This window comes from Podarcis muralis, chromosome 2 (genome assembly GCF_964188315.1).
Source record: "Podarcis muralis chromosome 2, rPodMur119.hap1.1, whole genome shotgun sequence".
Classification (NCBI taxonomy): Eukaryota; Metazoa; Chordata; class Lepidosauria; order Squamata; family Lacertidae; genus Podarcis; species Podarcis muralis.
Window position 1 is genome coordinate 31,520,876 of NC_135656.1, and position 19,874 is coordinate 31,540,749.

The 19,874-nt window shown below is 46.9% G+C and overlaps 1 protein-coding gene across 3 annotated transcripts; it reads right to left on the reverse strand.

Moving 5' to 3' along the window:
* Positions 1–296: 296 nt before the first annotated feature.
* ARHGDIA (Rho GDP dissociation inhibitor alpha) lies at positions 297–18,813 on the reverse strand. 3 transcript variants are annotated; one of them, XM_077924126.1, is made up of 7 exons: positions 18,686–18,773; positions 11,702–11,846; positions 5,093–5,297; positions 4,006–4,089; positions 2,454–2,530; positions 2,271–2,334; positions 297–1,916 (listed from the first exon to the last, which is right to left on the reverse strand). In XM_077924126.1, exons 3-7 carry the CDS (start codon positions 5,280–5,282, stop codon positions 1,717–1,719), a joined length of 615 nt encoding a protein of 204 aa, XP_077780252.1. In that variant the 5' UTR covers positions 5,283–5,297; positions 11,702–11,846; positions 18,686–18,773; the 3' UTR covers positions 297–1,716. The 3 variants fall into 3 exon arrangements, with proteins under 3 accessions (XP_077780252.1, XP_028571734.1, XP_028571751.1); XM_028715901.2 differs by lacking the exon at positions 11,702–11,846 and having other exon boundaries at positions 18,686–18,813; XM_028715918.2 differs by lacking the exons at positions 11,702–11,846; positions 18,686–18,773 and adding an exon at positions 5,759–6,047.
* Positions 18,814–19,874: the final 1,061 nt, after the last annotated feature.

Consider the following 19,874-nt stretch of genomic DNA (forward strand, 5'->3'; position numbering starts at 1 on the left):
AGACATTTCCTCTTCACATGTTTGAGAATGCGCTATCAATAAATGGTATCACTGCAAAAGCTGGATTTCCTAAGCCACCACTTGGCAATTCTTCCCTGTTGAGTCAGGGACAGGATGCTTGCGGCCCCTAAATGTTGTTGAACTGCCTGCTCCCATCAGTCCCAGCCAGCACTAAGCAAGTGCTGTAGTCCAGCAACATTTGGAGGCCTTGGATGTTTAAGCCCCATTTCCCCCTACCACACACCCACTGCTCACAGCAAGCTTGGAAGAACTTTGACGAGGAGGCGAAAACCATGTCAGTTTCAATATTTTATTTTACCGTCAGAAAAGGGGAAGCTGATGATTCCAAATCTGTTACTCCAGATCTTTAGATTTACAGACAAAAACGCATCAAATCAATTTAACCCCAAAAAAGAATAATTCCTGCAAGGGACGGAGTGGGGAAGAGGAGTCGGGGGCAGAGACGTAGCTATGAAAGAGAACCGCGCACACACATACGCTTGGTCCCAGTTCTAACACAAGTTTGGGACTCGCAATAGCCCCGCTGAGTTGGGCTGCTGAGCTGGAACGTGCCCACCTGACAAAACAGAGAGCAGGCCCCGCGAGGCCTCGTCTTTCCACGCCAGTGGGGTTTCTACGGGGGGGGGGGGGGCAGGGCTGTCCGGGCATCATGAAGGAGAAGCATCTAATCAAGGCAATAATAAATACTGACAGGCCAGGCACATGATTTCAAAGGCAGAACAGATACATAAGGCATTCACTGCTCTCGAATATTTGTCCATAGCAAGCTCTTTTGTTCGGATCAGGTGAGGAGCAGCTGAGCTGGGCCAATCCTTCTTCCAGCCCTGAAACCCAGGGACTGCCCTGGGACTGCAGGGCTTTGCAGCCAGTTTAGGTGTGACAGAACTAAGATGGAGATGACAGTGGCACTCGTAACTTCCACGCCCACCAACAGGCCCCACCTCCCTAGCTGGAAGCAAGCGCTTCTCTGGCCACAGGGAGCCTGTAAGGGTAGCAGCTTAAGCCCTAGGAGACATCAGCCTCAGCAGGGGGATGGTCTGGCCAGAAGATGCAAAATCAGGAGGAGGGAGGGGTATGTGTGGGGGACAGGACAGGAGCACTTATAAAAAAGTGTAACAAGGTCGGGGGGGGCCCTCCCTGGAGGATGTATGTTACACACATTAAGGCATCATGGTTACAGGAAACCATCACAAATGGAAAGCCGACCCACGTCTCCGGAGGAGAAGGGGCAGGCCATGAACATGATTGAGCCTGGAAACAATTTGGGGGGGGGACGGGGGGGGCAGCAGGCAGTTCCCAGCTCTGCATGGAATCGATTCCTCAGCACCTTGCCCATCACCCAGAGACAGGAGTGCCTCCGAATCCTCTCCCCTGCAGGCAGGAATGTTGCTTCCCCTTCAGCACCTGCCTGAAATGTATTAAGAGTGGGTCAGAAGCAGCAGACCTCGTAATCGGGAGGCCAGAGAAAGGAGAGGGAGCACGTCCACCTCTGCGCTTGGGCCAGACAGTGCAGGTTTGGTCAATTTCTTTCAGTGATTCTTGGGAGGAAATATGTGGGGCGCTGAGCCAAAAGGTCTTCCTGATGAGCTGGGGAAGGGGGGAAGGGTATCCAATGCCAGCACTTTGGTACAGGGTGGGGGGGTTTTCTACTGTAGCCGCTGTCTGAGCAACTCTCAGGATTTGGCTAGGGAAGGGCTAATCCTTCCACTCCTTCTTGATGTTCAGGTTCCACTCCCAGGAAAGGTGGTCTGTCTTGTCGTCGTCTGTAAATTTGGATCGGATGTTGTAGCTGCCCCGAGCCAGCATGCCCTTGGGGGCTTCCTCCATGGGAGTCAGGAACTCGTAGTCCTCGGCACGTGGCCCGTAGCTCCCAACCATGTAGTCAGTCTTGTCAACTAGAAGGAGAAAAAACACAGACACAATACGTGAACCAGAAGATTTGAAATACGCCAATGACCCTCCAAAGAGTTTTTGTGGGGAGAGAGAAGAGCCAGCCTTCCAAACCCATTGGAATCGCTCGCTACTGCCGCCTGCATGGTTGGCATTCAAGCGGAAGCAACGCATCCTCTGTATCAGCTCAAACACCAAGTTCTAGTTTTATGAGGTAATGTTTCAAACTAGAAGTTAATAGAACGCCTCTGAAAAACCATTGTGAAGCCCCCCCCCTCTTTTTTTTGCTTCGTAAAAAGCAAATGAAAGGTATGGGGTCCACTGCACATGACACCCCCCCCACACTCCTTGACACTTACTTTTTACTCCTTTCCTGAATGTGTGCTGAATATACTTCAACCCCGAAACAATCTCTTTGTGCACCTAAATAGACAGAGAATTCCATCAGCCAACATGCACTTTTCTCTGACACATAAAATCCTAAAGGCCAGAGCAATGTGCTTAGCGAACCGAAGGCTGACCAATATGACAAAAGACCTCACCCGAAAGGAGATTTTTAGCTGGTATTCAACACCTTCCTTCAGCACAAAGCACTGCTTCTTGAAACTCTCCAGGTCACCTGAATAGCAAGGAGAAGGAAGGAATCAAAGACAGGCAAACTTTCCACTAAGAGTTTTAAAGCAAAGAGCAGCAGATTGATTTCTATGTACTATTAGCATACAAAGCCCTTAACAACTTGGGACCAGTTTACCTACGAGATCCCTTTACTCCACATGTGCCCATTTGATTACTTAGGATTGGCGCTACTGTGGGAGCCACATAATACCCGTTCCTCATTTTTAAGAACTCGATTGTTTAGTGTGGCAGCACCTGCCCTTTGGAACTCCCTGCCTATTGAGGTCAAGCATTTGCCTTCACTGTACTCTTTTTGGTGCCTGCTAAATACATTCTGGTTTAGACAAGCCTACCCAGATGCTTAGAAATCTGGTTTAGCGTTTTAAATTTTATATGTTGTGAATGATTCACGATATCATTGTTTTATTTTTCACTGAGTTTTTTGTTGTTGTTTTTTTACAATCAAGTGGAGTGAGTGAGTGTGTGTGTGTGTGTGTGTGTGTGTGTGTGTGTATATATATATATATATATATGTGTGTGTAGATAGATAGATAGATAGATAGATAGATAGATAGACAGACAGACAGACAGATAGATAGATAGGATTAGCCCCAAAACTTGAACACACTCTAGCTTAAATCACTACTGGCACTACCTTGACTGACAGCACCCATGCATCCTTCTAGCCATGGAGAGTCAAAGCACGACCAGAATGAAAGAACACCAGAATGCCACAAGCCTAAACTGATGTCTGCTGTCCAGTTCAGACAATCCAAAGGCACGTATACTAGGCCATTTTGCAGGCTATTCAGCTGGCACTGCAGCACTCGGTAAAATGGCTGGGTTTGCACTGAGTCCTACCGTAGTCTAATATTTCCTTCTGTCCAAAAAGAAAGAAAAAGAGAATTGTGCATTCAGGTCCAGACTGTTTTTTCCTCTGGCAACCTGCTTATTCCAGCTGGTAGCTCTGCCACAACTCTGCAAACTGCACTCTCTCCTAGCCAAAGTCTGGCAGACCTTTCCCAGAATGCAAAGGTGCAGATGTGAAATGAGGCATATGCCTTTGTTGGGTGCCTGCTCTACCACTGGACCGGTAGGCTGTCTGAACAGCCAAATATAAATTTGGCTGCTCTGAAACTAAGAATTAGTCTATCTCATGGATCATTGCTGAGCCCTAAGATGACTTTAACACATGCCTATTCTGTAATAGGCAAGACGAGCCTTAAACCACATCACAGCAGCAACTGTGCAGGAAAAACTCTCTTCAAATGGCTCTCATATCTGGCAATGACCTCTTCTCTATCAAAACTGGGTGCAAAGCAAATGCTATAGGGCGAAACTCTGTGTAGTAGTAGATGTTTGAATAGGGCTGGCTATCTGCAGTGAGAATGCAATGTATTGAGATAGAAAGATCCTCTGGTGAGCCAGTCTAGCCTACCTGTACAGGACCGATCATATATTCTGACTTAACCCACTCACCTGTGAGGTCCAACTCCAAGGGTCCAGGAGCAGTAGCGCAGACCAAAGTCAGTTTTGTTACCACCACGTTTGGAGTGCTGGGATCTGAAAGAGAAGATGAGGCATAAATACTAGAGAGTAAGAAGACCAGCCCTTAAGTATCTCATTTGATAGCTGCAGGCATGGGCTGAGAGCAGAGCAGCAAAAAAGCATGGCAAGTATGGATCCACCAATGTACTGCGCAGCAGTCAACAAACCTGCAACCTGGTGAGCCTTTAGGTTGTATCCAATTCAACTGCCCCATTAAGGACCTCTGCCTGTGCAATTGGGCTTGTTCTCCCTCCTTTCTCCCCATGCACCTCCATTCTGGGTTTTCCACCACCACCTCTGCTGAGCGAATTTGGGGAGACTGAAGGGAAGTCTTATTGTGCAGGCCAAAGTCCTTGTGCTAACAGGTCAACTTCACTGGGTACAACCCTTTGTGTCTAAGTTTACTTAATGTTCTCTTCACAATTGGACTGTACTGAAAGCCACAAGTGGATCCCAAAACTGAGATTAAGAGAAAAGCTTTGTGCCTTTAACTCTCATGGTTCCCTGGTCCCTATAGTTTCCCACCCCCTACCCGCCTACCAGTACCTCTACTTATTCCCCATCATCTCAGGTGCTCCCCAAAAAAGTAATTAGCAGTGTGTGTGAGTATGTGAGAGAGAGAGAGAGAGAGAGAGAGAGAGAGAGAGAGTGTGTGTGAGAGAGAGAGAGAGAGAGAGAGAGAGAGAGAGAGAGAGAGAGACACTAGAGAAGGCTTACACAAGTTTACTCCTGACTTAGTTCTGCTTACAAACCTGTAGAGTTTATTCAAAGTCTAAAGTTCCAGTTTGCAGAGACAATTCCCCCCTCCAAGACCATGGATTTCAGGACTGGGCAACTCCCAAGCTTCTTTCCTCAGGACCTCAGCTCTTGGCTTAGACCAGATGGTTTCCATACCACATCCAAATGGAAGAGGGCCAAATACTTTTGGAGAAGCATGCATGTGTGAGAAAGCGGGGCAGGTTTCAGAAGGCCTGCTTCCCTCACACAGTAGGCCCAAATACGTCCTCCAGGGACTCACCAACAGCGATGGCAACATTTCCCAACAGGGCCTCCTTGTACTTGCGTAAACTCTCATCATCCTTGTCCAGTTCCTGAATCTCCTGGATGCTCTTCTGGGCAGGGGGCTTGTAGTTGACAGAGTGCTCGTCCTCCTCATTTTCAGCTGCAATCTGGGCCAGCTGTTCGGGGGTAGGCTCTTGTTCAGCCATTTCTGCAACTATGACCTATTTGTGGGGGGGAGAGGAGAGAAGGAAGGGACACAAACAAGCACATTAGCTACGGCAACTTGGCTAGAAACCACAATGTCTGCAAGGGGAAAACCCTTGCCAAAGCTCAAGGGAATTCCCCAGGTGCTGTAATCCTTTAACTTTCTGAGATTTTTGTCTTGGTGCACAGAATTCCTGAAGGAATTAAAGGCGCAGAGACGGAGGTTCCTAGCTGATATGCTCCCCTCCTCCTCCTCAAAAGAGGCACCACGGGATGTGAACCTTTGCACTTTGCCCCCTGCTGCTGAAGTTAAAGAGCTTCATTGCCAGATAGATGTTCTGTTCCACCTCACTCAAGAGCTGGAAGGAAGGGAATCAACCGAGTGACAAGCTTGCTGCTCCACCCTAGTCTTTATCACTGCATGCTAGCTCCATTAGCCAAATTCTGCCCCATACAAGCCAACGGCCCCCCAACTCACACAGCAGGCAGGCTAGGGTTGGCAGCACCTGCTGCCCGTCTGAAAGAGAAATGAAGCCAACGCTAAACAAAGGCAGCAAAGGTGGCGGCTGCTCTTGGCTGGGGTGGGCAGGCAGAGGGAGCAGTCATGGAGTGAGGTGGGGTAAGCTTCCTCCAGGCTCTCTCAGGACAGCGAATAGGAAGCTATTATGGTAACCATGGTTAAAGGAGCCTGCTCTCATTATAAAACCCGGTTCAGACACTCCCAACTCCTCCGCAGGCTACAAAAAGCCCTTTGAAGTTGCAACTCATCCCAGGGGGCTCCCTGGAAAGGTTAGAAATGATCTGAGGTGGTGTTCTCAAGCAACAGGGTTTCAAAGGCCTTGGAATTTTCCTTTTGTGCTGTTGGCAACCAGCAAGCTCGGGCCTCTTGTCTTTTTTTAAATAAATAAAAATGGTGGTTCGGGGGAAGTAGCTGTTCTGCTGCCACCAATTTTCTCCCTCTTGTGCCTCTCCTCTCCTCTCCTCGGATTCACTTTGCATAAATATGCAGAGGTCAGAACAAGGGCTAAAATCATGCCAACAGCCACTACGCAGATGCTAAAAGGACCCAATGAGGGGAGAGTGGAGTGCACTTGAAACCTGGAACAAACTCCACACTAACCAAACTGATTAGTTGTGGACGGCCTGTTGCTTCCAAAGTACAATCTCATTTGAATAGCGTGAAGAGGGAGCAAGACCAGGCCCTGAGGAGCTGTGACAAACAATAAGTTGAAGCGAAGCCAGGTCTTTTGTCTCAAAGCATCACAAACGGGAAAAGAGCATCAGGATGCCAGATGAATCCTGCTAAACATGTTTTTTTTAATAAAAAAAACAACTTTGGCACTTTATTATGAAATCTTATTGGGTAACAAGGCAGAAAACAATATACCCCCCCCCCAGTGAGCTTTCAAAGGTCTTCTCTGCTCATAAAAAGCTGCATATAAAGCAACGGACATTGGGCCTATCTAGTTCAGGGCAGCCTACACTGACTGGAAGCAGTTCTGCAGGGGTTTTTAAGCCTGTGGTCTTCCCCAGCTCTGCTATGGAAATGAGTCAGGGACTTTTTGCATGTTCTCCACCGCTGAGATATGGCTCTTGAGTCTAGCCCAGCCCCCGACTGTGCTCTGAAGTTTGTGTACCTCCAAATTTCAGGACCAGACACCTGGCTGTAGGAACTGCCTCAACAACAGCAGTATTTGCTACTTAATTCCTCTTTGAGTGAAGCACCCGATCTTGGATGAAGCAGCAAATCTCAAACTGGGCAAAAGTATGCCAAAGTCAATCAAAACTGTACAGTACAGTCGTACCTTGGATCCCAAACGCCTTGGTACTTGGACGTTTTGGCTACCAAACACTGCAAACCCGGAAGTGAGTGTTCCGGTTTGCGAATGTTCATTGGAACCCAAACGTCTGGTGTGGCTTCCACTTGGCTGCAGGAGCTTCCTGCAGCCAAACAGAAGTCGCGCTTTGGTTTCCAACGTTTTGGAAGTTGAACGGACTTCCAGAACAGATTTTGTTCGACTTCCAAGGTACAACTGTATTTCAATTTTCAGGAAGATTTCTCTGCCCTTGTATTTGATGGAGAACAAATGAAAATGGGGACAGAAATGTTTTTTCACTAATTATTCAATCAGGTAACGGACAGCAGTTCTGGAAGGGATTTGTTCATGCGGCTTACAATGTATCTGATGTTTTATGATGTCATAATACGATGTCATAATAATTTTTCTAACCTTGGCACAAGCAGTGTTAGAAACTAAAATATATAAGCTAGGTGCCATACGGCTCCTTAAACCAAGGTTACAGTTGCCAAAACGGAATGTCTAGTTGACATTTTTTGGGCAAGACGGCTCTAAAGTCTTATTTTTCAAACGACAGACTGACTGTGATTGATTATTAGTTAAACATCTGGCTAGTTCGGATTACATTCTTGAGCTAGGTTAGAAGCTTTGTGAACTTACAAGAAGAAAAACACTTTATTTAGAGACAGTCCAGATATATATTGGCGTAATCCTACCTCTTTTTCTTAATGGTGACATGGACCATTCATAACATACGAACATTATTCACAACTGTGAGCAGGGTAAGTGAAGACAATCTACAACAAATTAACTATAATGTCGTTCACTGCTCCTGTTCACGTTGTAGAGAAAACATTTCGGTTCCTGAAATTCATTCTGATTGTGCAAATAAAATATAACCAATAGAATTGTACAGGATGGGGTATTAGTATGTGAAAACAGTCAAGATCCAAGGATCCCCAGGCATGCACCTCCAGATGGTGATGTCAAGCGCCATCCTGTCACTCAGGCATCTTCACTTGGTTGCAAGTGGCCGACAATCAGATGCAAAATGCACCTGGCAAATTTTGTACAATGGCCACAAGTCTCCTTGCTTATCCTGCTGAAACAGATATTAACACAGCTACCTCTCTAGAAAATGAAGCTTATGGGTCGTTGTTGTTTTTAACAATTGAGAGTAGAAATGCCAGGATTTCGATCAACTAACCAGGACTCAGCACAGCTGGAACAACTTTTTATTGGAAGGAAGAACTCCACAAAGATGGCTCAATGTGCAAAACTGTATCCTCTATCAACTGGGAAAGTACAACACATCACATAGGATGATCTGTGGCTTCCATCCGCAAGCATGCGTAACTCTCAAAGGGGAAGGCAGACGTGGAAGGAACACTCCGAAGGGCAAACTGCATCCATCAGAAAACTCAACTATGTTTGTAACATAGGCCACTTCTGCACCAGACATATAAAGTATGATTACACCACCTTAACATTTGGTCCTTCCTACAAAGGGCTCTGGGAACTGCAGTTTGTTTAGGATGCTAAGAGCTGCTTTCCTCCTTTGCAGAGGTATAATACTCACAACTTCCTGAGAAGAGGGACTGGCTGTTAAACCACTCTGGGAATTGTAACTCTGGTTCCCAGAATTCTTTGGAAGAACCACATAAAAGAGGTTTAGTATGGTGCAGATGTTGGGACGCGGGTGGCGCTGTGGGTAAAACCTCAGTGCCTAGGACCTGCCGATCACATGGTCGGCGGTTCGAATCCCCGTGGTGGGGTGCGCTCCCGTCGTTTGGTCCCAGCGCCTGCCAACCTAGCAGTTCGAAAGCACTCCCGGGTGCAAGTAGATAAATAGGGACCGCTTCCAGCAGGAAGGTAAACGGCGTTTCTGTGTGCTGCGCTGGCTCGCCAGATGCAGCTTTGTCACGCTGGCCACGTGACCCGGAAGTGTCTCCGGACAGCGCTGGCTCCCGGCCTCTAGAGTGAGATGAGCGCACAACCCTAGAGTCTGTCAAGACTGGCCTGTACGGGCAGGGGTACCTTTACCTTTACCTTTATGGTGCAGATGTGGCCTCCGTGACTATCTCTATGTCTTCAGTATAAAGAAACGCTTGCTTCTCCATAGCAAGTCTCCTCGATTTAAGCTTATTTCAAAGAGACTGATGTGGTTGTTCTACCTGAGTCCTTGAAAAGGCGCAAGTACTGATTTAGGGAGGCTAGGTATTACATGGACACAAACAAGTGCTCCAGACTTCTCATAAACACTGACATTTGCTGAGGTACATGTGTTGTGAAAGGGCAGGGCTTCAATCTTTGTACTAGAGCAGTCTTAACTACTACTACGATTTAAAGTTGACTGAACAAACACACTGACCCCTCACCTTTCACAGGGGAGAGAGAGAGTCAAAAGGCAGAGATTTCCAAGATACCAGGCAGCCAATACAAACAGCCTTCTTCATAAATATTCAGTAGCAAGGCATCAGCCAACATGTTCCTAAGCCAAGACAACTATGTTGAAATGAGCAACTAGGCACGCCCCACTTCAGAAGCTGTGTTAGAAACTCAGATATGTAAGATAGGCACCAAGTGGCTCCTTAAACCAAGGTTGCAAAATTCACCCGGAGCCTGTCTAATTTTGAACACTGTTCACAAAACCAAGGATAAGGAATGGGAAATGACCTGGGGCAGTTACCTTCCAGAGGAGGAACACCAACCCAAATTGCCCCTGTCCCTCCTTGCATCATAGAACTGCAAAACATACTTCAGCAATCTTCAAAAAAATTCCAGGAACTGAGGGAGACCTTCCTTGGAATAAAAGGTGTAGGAAAAACTACAGTGGTACCTCAGGTTACATACGCTTCAGGTTACATACGCTTCAGGTTACAGACTCCACTAACCCAGAAATATTACCTCGGGTTAAGAACTTTGCTTCAGGATGAGAACAGAAATCGTGCTCCAGCGGCGTGGCGGCAGCAGGAGGCCCCATTAGCTAAAGTGGTGCTTCAGGTTAAGAACAGTTTCAGGTTAAGAACAGACCCCAGAACGAATTAAGTTCTTAACCTGAGGTACCACTGTATACCAAGGAAGGGGAGTTGTGTGTAATCTGAAGGCTACACAGAAAAAAGCAGTTGTCTGCCCCCGCCTTGGGAGTTGTTTTCTTGTGTGCACAGAGGGTCCTCAAGGGGGAAGCTGTTGGCGAGAAGCATTTTCCTCGCTCCAGCTGGAGTGCCCCTTTAAGGCACAGCAGCTGGCTGTCAGGACTGGAAGTATAAAATGATGAAGCCCTGCCCTACCACTGGAAAGCAGAAATGCCCCTCCCCTTCCAATCAGGAAGCTGGCTCGCTCCCCAAGGGTGTGACCACATGCCTTAGACGTTACTGAAGAGCTGCTGCCACTGGCACAGCTCAGCTGCTTTCCTATGTGGGTTAGGCCCACTTACAGGCTTCTGCCTACATCCCACTTCTTTCCCCCTAAAGGCAGCCAAGAAGCAATTTATTGGGGGGGGGGAGGAGAGAGACTATCAGAAGTACCTATTATACCACCCACGCTAGCATCATGCAGTCCCAAGTTGTGCTGCTAGGCTCACTGTTGTCCCTGCTTCCACCCCAACCCCGTTAAAAGCAGCTAGTAGAATTCATGTGCAGTCTCATGAAAAATTCCCTGCCATACACAAACACAGCCACACACCACCTCCAATCCTGGAACCGACATCCACATTACAAGTATTGCTGCAGAGCGAGAACCTTGCCATCTTTTATGCACCCCAGAAAACCAAGTGAGGTACACAGCAATAGCAGCAATTATGAAATACAGGGATCGGGGCAATACACACTGAAGTAACCTTGTTAATAAACCCACAAGCCTACAAAAAAATGTTAATAGCGTGTGGGTGTCTTCCCTCCTCTGGCAGTCCAAGGGGCTTTTGTGATGGGCACAGAAGAGGGATGTTGTGACTCTCCCATTCACTTGCCTGCATGCAATTCCTTGTTGCCTATGACGACCCAATTAATGCAAGGCTGCACTACAGAAAAGAGTCAGGCAGACAATGGGTCCACTTGGAGAGAGACACCATCGAAAACATCCCCACAACAGCATACCCATTTCTCCAAAACAAACTGAAGAAAATCCCCACAACACAGGTTCACACAGAAGAAAAAAGTAGGCAAACTATCCCAATCCCCCTGGCCCACCACCCACATATTACAACACGCAGCACAAAACCTCCAGATAAAAACCTGGCACTGTCTAAAAGACTTCTATGAAAACGACAAACCCATACCAAAACAAGAAATACAAGCCAAACTAGGGGACACGGAAATACCTTGGCTACCACACCATCAACTACATGCCTTCTTAAACAATCCAGCAGTAAAATCAGCAGCGACTAGGCCCTTGATCACCTTCAAAAACCTTCTCCTGGCAGCAGAGGGACATGGCAAAGGGATGGTATTCACAATATACAAAATACTGCTCCAAAACCCCACAAACTCCCTTAACGCAATCAAAGAGCAATGGGAGCATGACATAGGCTATGAAATTAACTCCACCCAATAGACTAGTATGTGGTCTAAACCTCCCTTTAAATCCGTATCAGCCAAAAGAAGGGAACTCACTCTGAAACTCACCTACAGGTAGTACTTAACACCACAGAAACTGGTGCTGATACGCCCAGGAACCTCACCAAGACGTTGGAGAGGTTGCACCTCCACAGGCACATACCTCCACATGTGGTGGGAATGCCCTAAAATCCAACCCTTCTGGACAGCAGTCCTACAAGAGATAGGCAAAATAACTAAACAGGTATTAGAACGCACCCCAGAACTGGCGCTACTGAACATCTTCCAAGATCATAATGACCACTCACATACAGAGCTTATATCCCACCTACTCTCAGCAGCCAGAAGCCTCATAGCCAGACACCGGAGAGACCTGTCTGGAGTAAACATGGACCAATGGTATCAAATTGTATGAGAAAAGGCCTTACTAGAAAAGCTAACCGAAAAACTGAAACTGACACAGGGGCAAATAGAAGAGGATGCCTTCACCCCAGTATGGCTCCCCTTTATCACATACACAGCCCAACAAGACAAGAAGAACCCACTGACAGAATAACGAATCAGTCTGGCTTACCCGACCCAACAAGCCCTCTCCCCACCTCACAAATGCAAACAAACCCCACTGCAGCCAACCATAGCCACCAACCACACCCTGCCCCCCAATACCTCTCACTACCAAGGAAATGTAATAAACAAATAGAAAGAGAACCTACCCAGTTGATTCTGACATAAAACCCCACACGTACACTGTATAAAAGAACATAAGCCTCACCACCCCACCCCTCTTCTCCCCAACCTTTGTCTCACAACAAATGTAACTGATTTGTAAGAAAGGCAAATCTTTAATAAAAATAAATTTAAATGGGGGGGGGGGAGAAAAGAGTCAGGCAGGAGCTGTCAGAACTGGACTGCATGATTCACCATTCACAAAGCAGCGCAAGCCCAGCAGCGGCACAGAATATGACGATACTTTGCCACCCCTGTCTCCCCGCCGCAGGCCAGAACGTTAATCCTCTAAAGACTTCTGTCGATGTGAGGCTGGAAAGCCATTTCAACTGCCAGGACTTCCAGGGAAGGCAGACACCACAGCCTGGCCCCACCACACACAAGGGACTATGCAGTCCTAGAAAGCAGACTTCGCTACCGGTACATGCAGATTTGCTGCAGGCGAAGGGGCCATGCAATTGTAGTATAACAGAGAAGGCTTTGAGGGGGGGAGGGCAAGCTCATAGGCCCTTGCCAAGGAGCAGCTTCCCTTCACATCAGGTCACAAAATCCCTGCCTGCATTAAGAGGAGCAGCTTCCAATCAAAGAGGAAGGCCACTTTCTAACCAGCCTCTTAAGCCCCTTCCTTGGAGGAAGGGAGCAGTTTACTAAGGGTCAGCAGGATAAAGACCGCCTAGAGGGAACAAAGGCCCTTTATCGCCATTTCCAGGTGGCAGTCCAAGCAACACCAGCAGATTTGCTTTTAATCATGCTCTCAGACCCTCTGCTCATGAAATCTGCCGCAATGGCTGTGCCCAATACCAGAAATAGCCATTCAAGTTAGACTTTCCAGTTTTTCCAAGCACAGCAGAGGGGAAAAGTGGCACAAACTCTTGCAAGATTGGCGCCACAGTATCTTAAGCAGCAGAGAGAACGAATTTTGGGTGGGTGGGGGAGACTCCCATGGAAATCAGGCAGCGTTGTTCAAAGTCACAGTAAAGTAACTTGTGCTCCAAAGGACGGCCGGGGTTAGGCTGGTACAGCAAGGCCAAGAGTTTTGTACCATTCTAAAGCAGGACTGGGGAACCTGTGGTCCTCAAGACATTGGTGGACAACAACTCCCATCACGTTTAACCACTGAGCATGCTGCCTGGGGCTAATGGGTGTTGGCATCCAACAAGACTTGAAGGACCATCAATTCCTCACTCCTGCTTTATGGTGCCATGACGCCTTTTGATTCCAGCAAATAGCTAGGTGCAAGTCACATGAGCAAAAAGCCACATACATAAACTGAAATGCGAGCATCTATGTTTAACTACAGCAAGCTTTGTTTAGCTTCCCTTGTATTCACCCTGTCTATACTACTAGATCTTTCCATTATCAAACCACAAAATCATATGCAACAAGCTTAGTATTAGAACCTTTTGTACAACCTTAAGTCTTCTACAGCAGAGAGCATGGGCAGGGCGATGCCTGTAAGCTTGCAGATACATGCAAATCATGGAATTTGGCATGAAAGCAAAAGCCAAAATGAATTCATTAGTGTTTAAAGCGCCAAAAGATTTTGCTTTTGCTTAAACACAGATTAAGCAAACACAGTTACCCCTCTTGTTGGGTATTACATTGTTTTAACAGTCATATCAGCACATTAAAAATGTTAAGGATCACCAACAGACCACAATAATATTTAGATACATTGGAACAATTTGTTCATACATGCATGCATAGCCTACACTAGACCATGTAGTGCTAACAGAGTTTAGGTCAAAGTTATGAGTGCATCATTTCAAAATTAGTTCATGTTTTCCACATGAACTACATACACTTATTATTGGAAAATTATTCTATGCCATCTAGAAGGAACAGGAAATTAAAGATGAAAAGAGCAAAAAAAAGGGCATTTATTTTAATGCTATATTTGTGTCCTATCTGAACTGGAAAGTGTGCAAAACTAGGGGGAGAAGATGGGTCAGGAAAAGGGGAATTAACTAGCACTGCTGCTTCAAGGACTATTTAGAACACTTCCCATACTAATATAGAACTAACAAATTATCTAGGAACTGGAGCACCTCTAGACCTAAATATAGCTCTAGAGCAAGCGGGCATCCTCATGCACCTGAATTTGAGAGCCACTATCATGTTGACATGATTAACTCAGAGGGGTATAATAATCTGAGCCAATTTTGCAGCTGAAGATTTCAGGCAGCACCTAAAAGTATCTGAGATTAAAAACAGCCAATTAGTAATACAGAAAAGCTTGCCTGCCCTCAAGTGATTAGGGTACTTAACGACATCCGTATGGTCCAATTCCCAATTGCTTTCACAGCAAATGGCTCTATATATTCTCTGCAGCATTAAAATGACCATCTCATTCCTTGGTCAGCAGAGACTGACCAATACAACACTGGCTATATCAGTCTGTTACATGCCACCCACTGGTCAGACAATGGGTCAATACAATGGTTCAGGGAGGGGAAACCTGCTTCACACACACTTTCATTCATGGGATAAAATCGCTATACTGTACAGAGGAAAGTAAATGTGTAAGCAATCTTTAGTATGAAAGGGCCAAAACTAATGCATTGGGCTCTATTATACAGCTAACATCTTTCAGGAGCAGCAGGGCGGCTTGTTTGCAACTGCCCAGTCATACTGCTTGCCGGCACTGCTCCCAGTTTCTTCTACTGACAGACCCTCGCTACTCATCCAGCCTTTTCACCCTTTGCAGGTTTCTAAAGGGAAGAAGGGGGGCTCAGAGAAGCAAAGACTCAAGGTCTTCCAAGAAAGCACAATCCCCATCATTAATCAGACTGCCAGACAGACAGAGGAACATTCAGCACTGCAGGGAAGACACAGGGTTTTGCCACCAGGGAAATTTGCTGCTGATGAGAGGCAAGAACAGAAGCTCCTCACACGAATGGTCCCCAAGGCTGAACCACTAATTCACTTTGGCAGAAGGTTCCATCTGAACGAACTGGAGATCCCATTAGCCTTAGAGCTAATGCACTCTGCTGAGGTGAGGGAGAAAGGGATCAGTGGGGAGTTTGGATTTATCCTTTTTACATGCACAATTGAGCCAGGGGGTGCAGGAAGCCATTGATTGCCAGATCATGTAACTCTTGCTGGTTTTGACCACATCTGTTAGCGTTTCGTACAGAATTGAAAAGACTTTGTTGCTAACACATTCGCAGCCTTTAAAGCTGGGAGAACAGCCTGATACAGAACTCTTTCACAAACTGGCATTTCATAGCCTCCAAGCATTGGTGAGCTTTGCTTGAGTGCTCTGGAGTTCTCATACTGGTGGAGAATTAGGCATGACAGACTCTAATCTGCATCTACCCACTGTACAACGTTCATTTGCCACGATGTGTTAGCTGATAGTACAAGTTTGCTAAGCTGCAGCATACACAAGCACTCACCATGGAAACAGAGCAGCAAATATTGACCAGAGTAAAGGCATGACAGGAGTCCTGGCTTTTACTGGTACTGCTACAGTGCCAACCTAAAACATTACGAAGCCCAAAGCCAGTAGATCACTGGTGCTGAAAGGTCAGAGTTGTGTGTTAGTTGAGCTCTGAATGCTGGAACTGAGAAAGTGAAGACCAAGCTGGCAGGACCCCTTACAGAATAGCGCCACAAGATTGGCAAAGCAGCTGAAGCAATCCAGTGTAAAGTAGGTAGATAGACTGGATAACTTGTAGCACACTGGCAGCTAGATCACTTATCAAAGATCCACTAATCACTGCTTGACTGTAGTCACTGAAATCCTTAATTACAATTCCTTTATTTCACCCACAGCCTGCCGATAAGAAAAAAAAACCCCATACATTCCCTAAAGCAGAAGAGAGTCATCTTCCTTGCTGAGTTTTTTCATACAGAATAGCTACATCAAGGGTAAAGCTTCTGCTTCCAGCATATTCCTGATGTGGTTCACTGAGCATCAAGACTGACCAGATTTCAGTCCGCTGGGACTCTCTGACCCAGGGGCCAATCTTGGCATTCTGGACTTCCCCATTTGGACAGTGAGGCCACCCACCTTGGGCAAGCCACTCTTATGTACCTTACCCCACATGAGTAGGGACAGGGCTTAGCCAAAAGGGTGAGGTCTTGTCATAGTCTGCTTAAGCAGCTTCCGAAGTGCCCAACAACCAGCTGGTTGTCAGGAGTCGGAAGCCCTGCACAAAGCAGGATCGTCTTCCAACATTGGTTTGCAGTGAAATAAGCTGCTGAAATGAAGTGGGAAGGGAACCTCGCTTTCAGCATCACCTTGCTGCCTGCTAGTTCTCTGGACATCATTTGTGACTGTGAAATGTGGCCTGTAGAGCCAAAAAGGTCCCCACCCTGAACCAAATATTGGCTGATTAGTTGCAGCCTATAAGAGGAAGCCTACTGTGCAACCAGGCTGATTCAGGAAATGTAGCTAAGATTTAATGCACTCTCAGAAAGGTTGCAGACAAAATACATGTTGCATCTAAGCAGCTTTACCCATTACAGACATAAAATTACTGTTAGAAGGAATGTTGTTTTACAGCCTTTTTCGTAATTTCCTCCCGAATACGGCATGAATTTATATTCTTATAACTGTTTGCAGGACCGAGAAGTTGGCACTAGATTTACACACACACACACCTTACAGATAAGGTATGACTAACCTGTGCAGATAACATTGTGTCTCCCACTCTGCTACTAGTGGATGCTTAGACAACAGAACACTCCATAACAATAGAGTCCAGGTCTGTGGGTACCCATCCAGCATCTCTAGGTCTTTCCAAAAGACTGCTAGAAGAATAGATCAGCCATTTTACCCCGAAAACATTTTATGTGTCATTAATCCAGTGCGAAAAAGTAATACAGCCCTACCTATGGCAACAAAGCCCCACAAATGCATAGTGGTCAAATAAATCCTCTGCATCCAGTGACTTTTAGCCACAAATATGATCATGCTGCCATAACTATGTACCCTATTATCAATCACATCTTGCTATGGAATTAACATTAGCTGCATAGCATGCCGTTAGTCCATAGGATATGCATTTCATCCACATCTCAATGTGCAGGCAATTAGTCCCAATGTTTCAATCCAACCCCTTTCTAAGGTTCTCTAAGCAGAGCCAACATGAAGCATATACCATGGAGAGAACAGGCTCAAATAAAGGTTCTGTTAATAAAACAGCTTGAGTAGTGACCTTCTTTAGTGATTGCGATAGGAACGATCACCCACACCAGGGCTTAATATAAAAAGGAGAGATGCTCTTCAAGCCTGTAGAGTGTTCACATTAAGTCTCCTGAGCTAGAACTCCCATCAGCCCTAAGCAGCATGGTCAGGGGTGACAGGAGTCCAACAACACCTGGCTAGCACCACATTGGCTTCCTCTGTGCTAAACCTAGAAACAGAAATATATCAACTCAGTCATGGATGAAATGGTACCTTACTCCAGGGGGGAAACCAGTGTCAAAATGCCAAGTTTTAGCTCAAATAAAGCACTGAGCCATACTCAAGCTCACCCATACTCTCTCATACAGCGACTTTCTCAAAGGCCTTGTGTGAAATTTCATGTCATGATACACCAAGCAGGCACTTAGAAAAATAATATTAACACACACTTGCTGCAGGCTTGACTTGAAGGAAATTGCTGAGGAAAAATATAAGAGCTCCTATGGAGAAAAGACCAGGAAGCCAGGAAGTTGTGAAGGCCAGCAACGCCTACCCAAGCAGCTAGAGAGCAGGTAGAGATAGACTTTATGCCTATTCCAACAAAACAGACAAAGAAACAAAAGCAGTTTATAATGGGAACTGGTCACTTATTATAAAGGAAGGCAGGAACAAGAAATCTGGGTATGAACAGAGTAAAAAATGATCCAGGATTAGCAATCAGAAAGGGAAGTTTATTCCCTCCCGCACCCTATGCCAGCAGGTGCCTACATGGCAGCACTAACAGGCACGGGAGACTATTAAGCGATGGAGAGAGATATTTAACTTGATCTAAGTAATAGCAGAATAAGGAGGAGAGGAAGTCAGCTGCAGAGCTCAATGGACGGCACCCCAACCGAGATATTAACGGGAGCGCGCAGAGGTCGCCCATTCATAACGCAAACCGGCCCTGAGGGGTGCGACTCCCACTAGGGCGGAAGGGAAACCATAAAACCGCCCCGGAGAGGCGACGGCGAGCAGAAACGGCGGGCAACCATCATCGCCAAAGCGAAAGGAGGGTGGGGTGAAGAAGCCGGATGGGGCGGGGGGGAAATTCGGGAGAAAAGGAGGCTCCCAGGCACTGCAGCAGCAGCCCGCCCCCAAACCCAGAAGTCCCGACCTCAGCCGCAGCCCCCTTGCCCAGCGCCGGCCTCTACCTTGCGCCGGTGCCGCTGCTCCTGCTATTTCTGCCGCCACCGGTGACAAACGCCGCCCGCCACCGCCCAGATCCACCCCGCGCGCGCGCCCCCGCCCCCACACTTCCGCGATGCTCCCTTGGCGTCACTTCCTTCCACCGGCAGGCAGGCTATCCCGGCTGCCACCCGCCCTCCGTGGAGACGTCACGTCCGGTGAGCGGGCGGCGCATTGGCTTCTAAAGCGGAGGCGGTAAAAAGGGAGCAGAGCCCGATCATAGAGAGAGCGCCCCAACGCCTAGAGTATCTACATATATAGAGATAGGGAGACGGGAAAAGAGGGCGGGGAAAATTCTCCTTTTCCCCGCCCGGCGGCCATCTTGGGGTGGGAATGGCGGACTTTTGTCTCCTGTGCGCCGGGCGGATGACGCTCTTCCATTGTGTGCTTTAGGGTCCGAGGCCTTTTCTTCTAGCGCTGGAGGAAGGCAAGAGGAGGAGGAGGAGGAAGGGGGCGGTGGCGAGGGGACTGTGAGCGGAAGGCTTCCTCCTCTTCACTGCCACCAGGTTTTTGCAGCAGAGACAAACGTGGAGAGTTCCCTCATCCACACCACGTTAAGTGACCATCGCACCCTTCCATTGTTCCTCCTATACATTTACCGCTAACAGGAATGGTTTTTGCCACCACCCCACAGCCTGGCTTTTAAATATTATGCCCGAATTGCCCCCACCCCATCCTTGTTTGGTGAGCCTCGCTTCCTCATAAACGTAAGTATACTTAGGATTTTAGCGGTCAACACAGGTCATCTCAGCAGAGGATTCTCACCGCCATCAAATAAAAACTTTAAATTGTTTCACGCGGAATTGACGTGCAAGAATACGAGACACGGATGTGGAAATGCCGTTCAGATTTTTGGGTAAACACATAAGAGCGGACCACTGAACAGTTAGGAACTATTAGGCGTAAGCAATTCTTAACGCTTTCTTAAATACAGCTTGCGTTTATGAAGGCATGATCCATTCCAGCGAGTGTTGGGCACAAATAGAGAATACTGAGAACTGCCCGATTAAGCTATGCTAGAATGAAGTTAACTATGCTAAAAATCTATACTAGATTTTTATTAATTTGCACTACATGAACTGTGTGCCCACCCATAAACAAGTCCAAATCAGGCAATAGCCCACCACCTCATTAAATTTGTTTTTCAAGGAACAA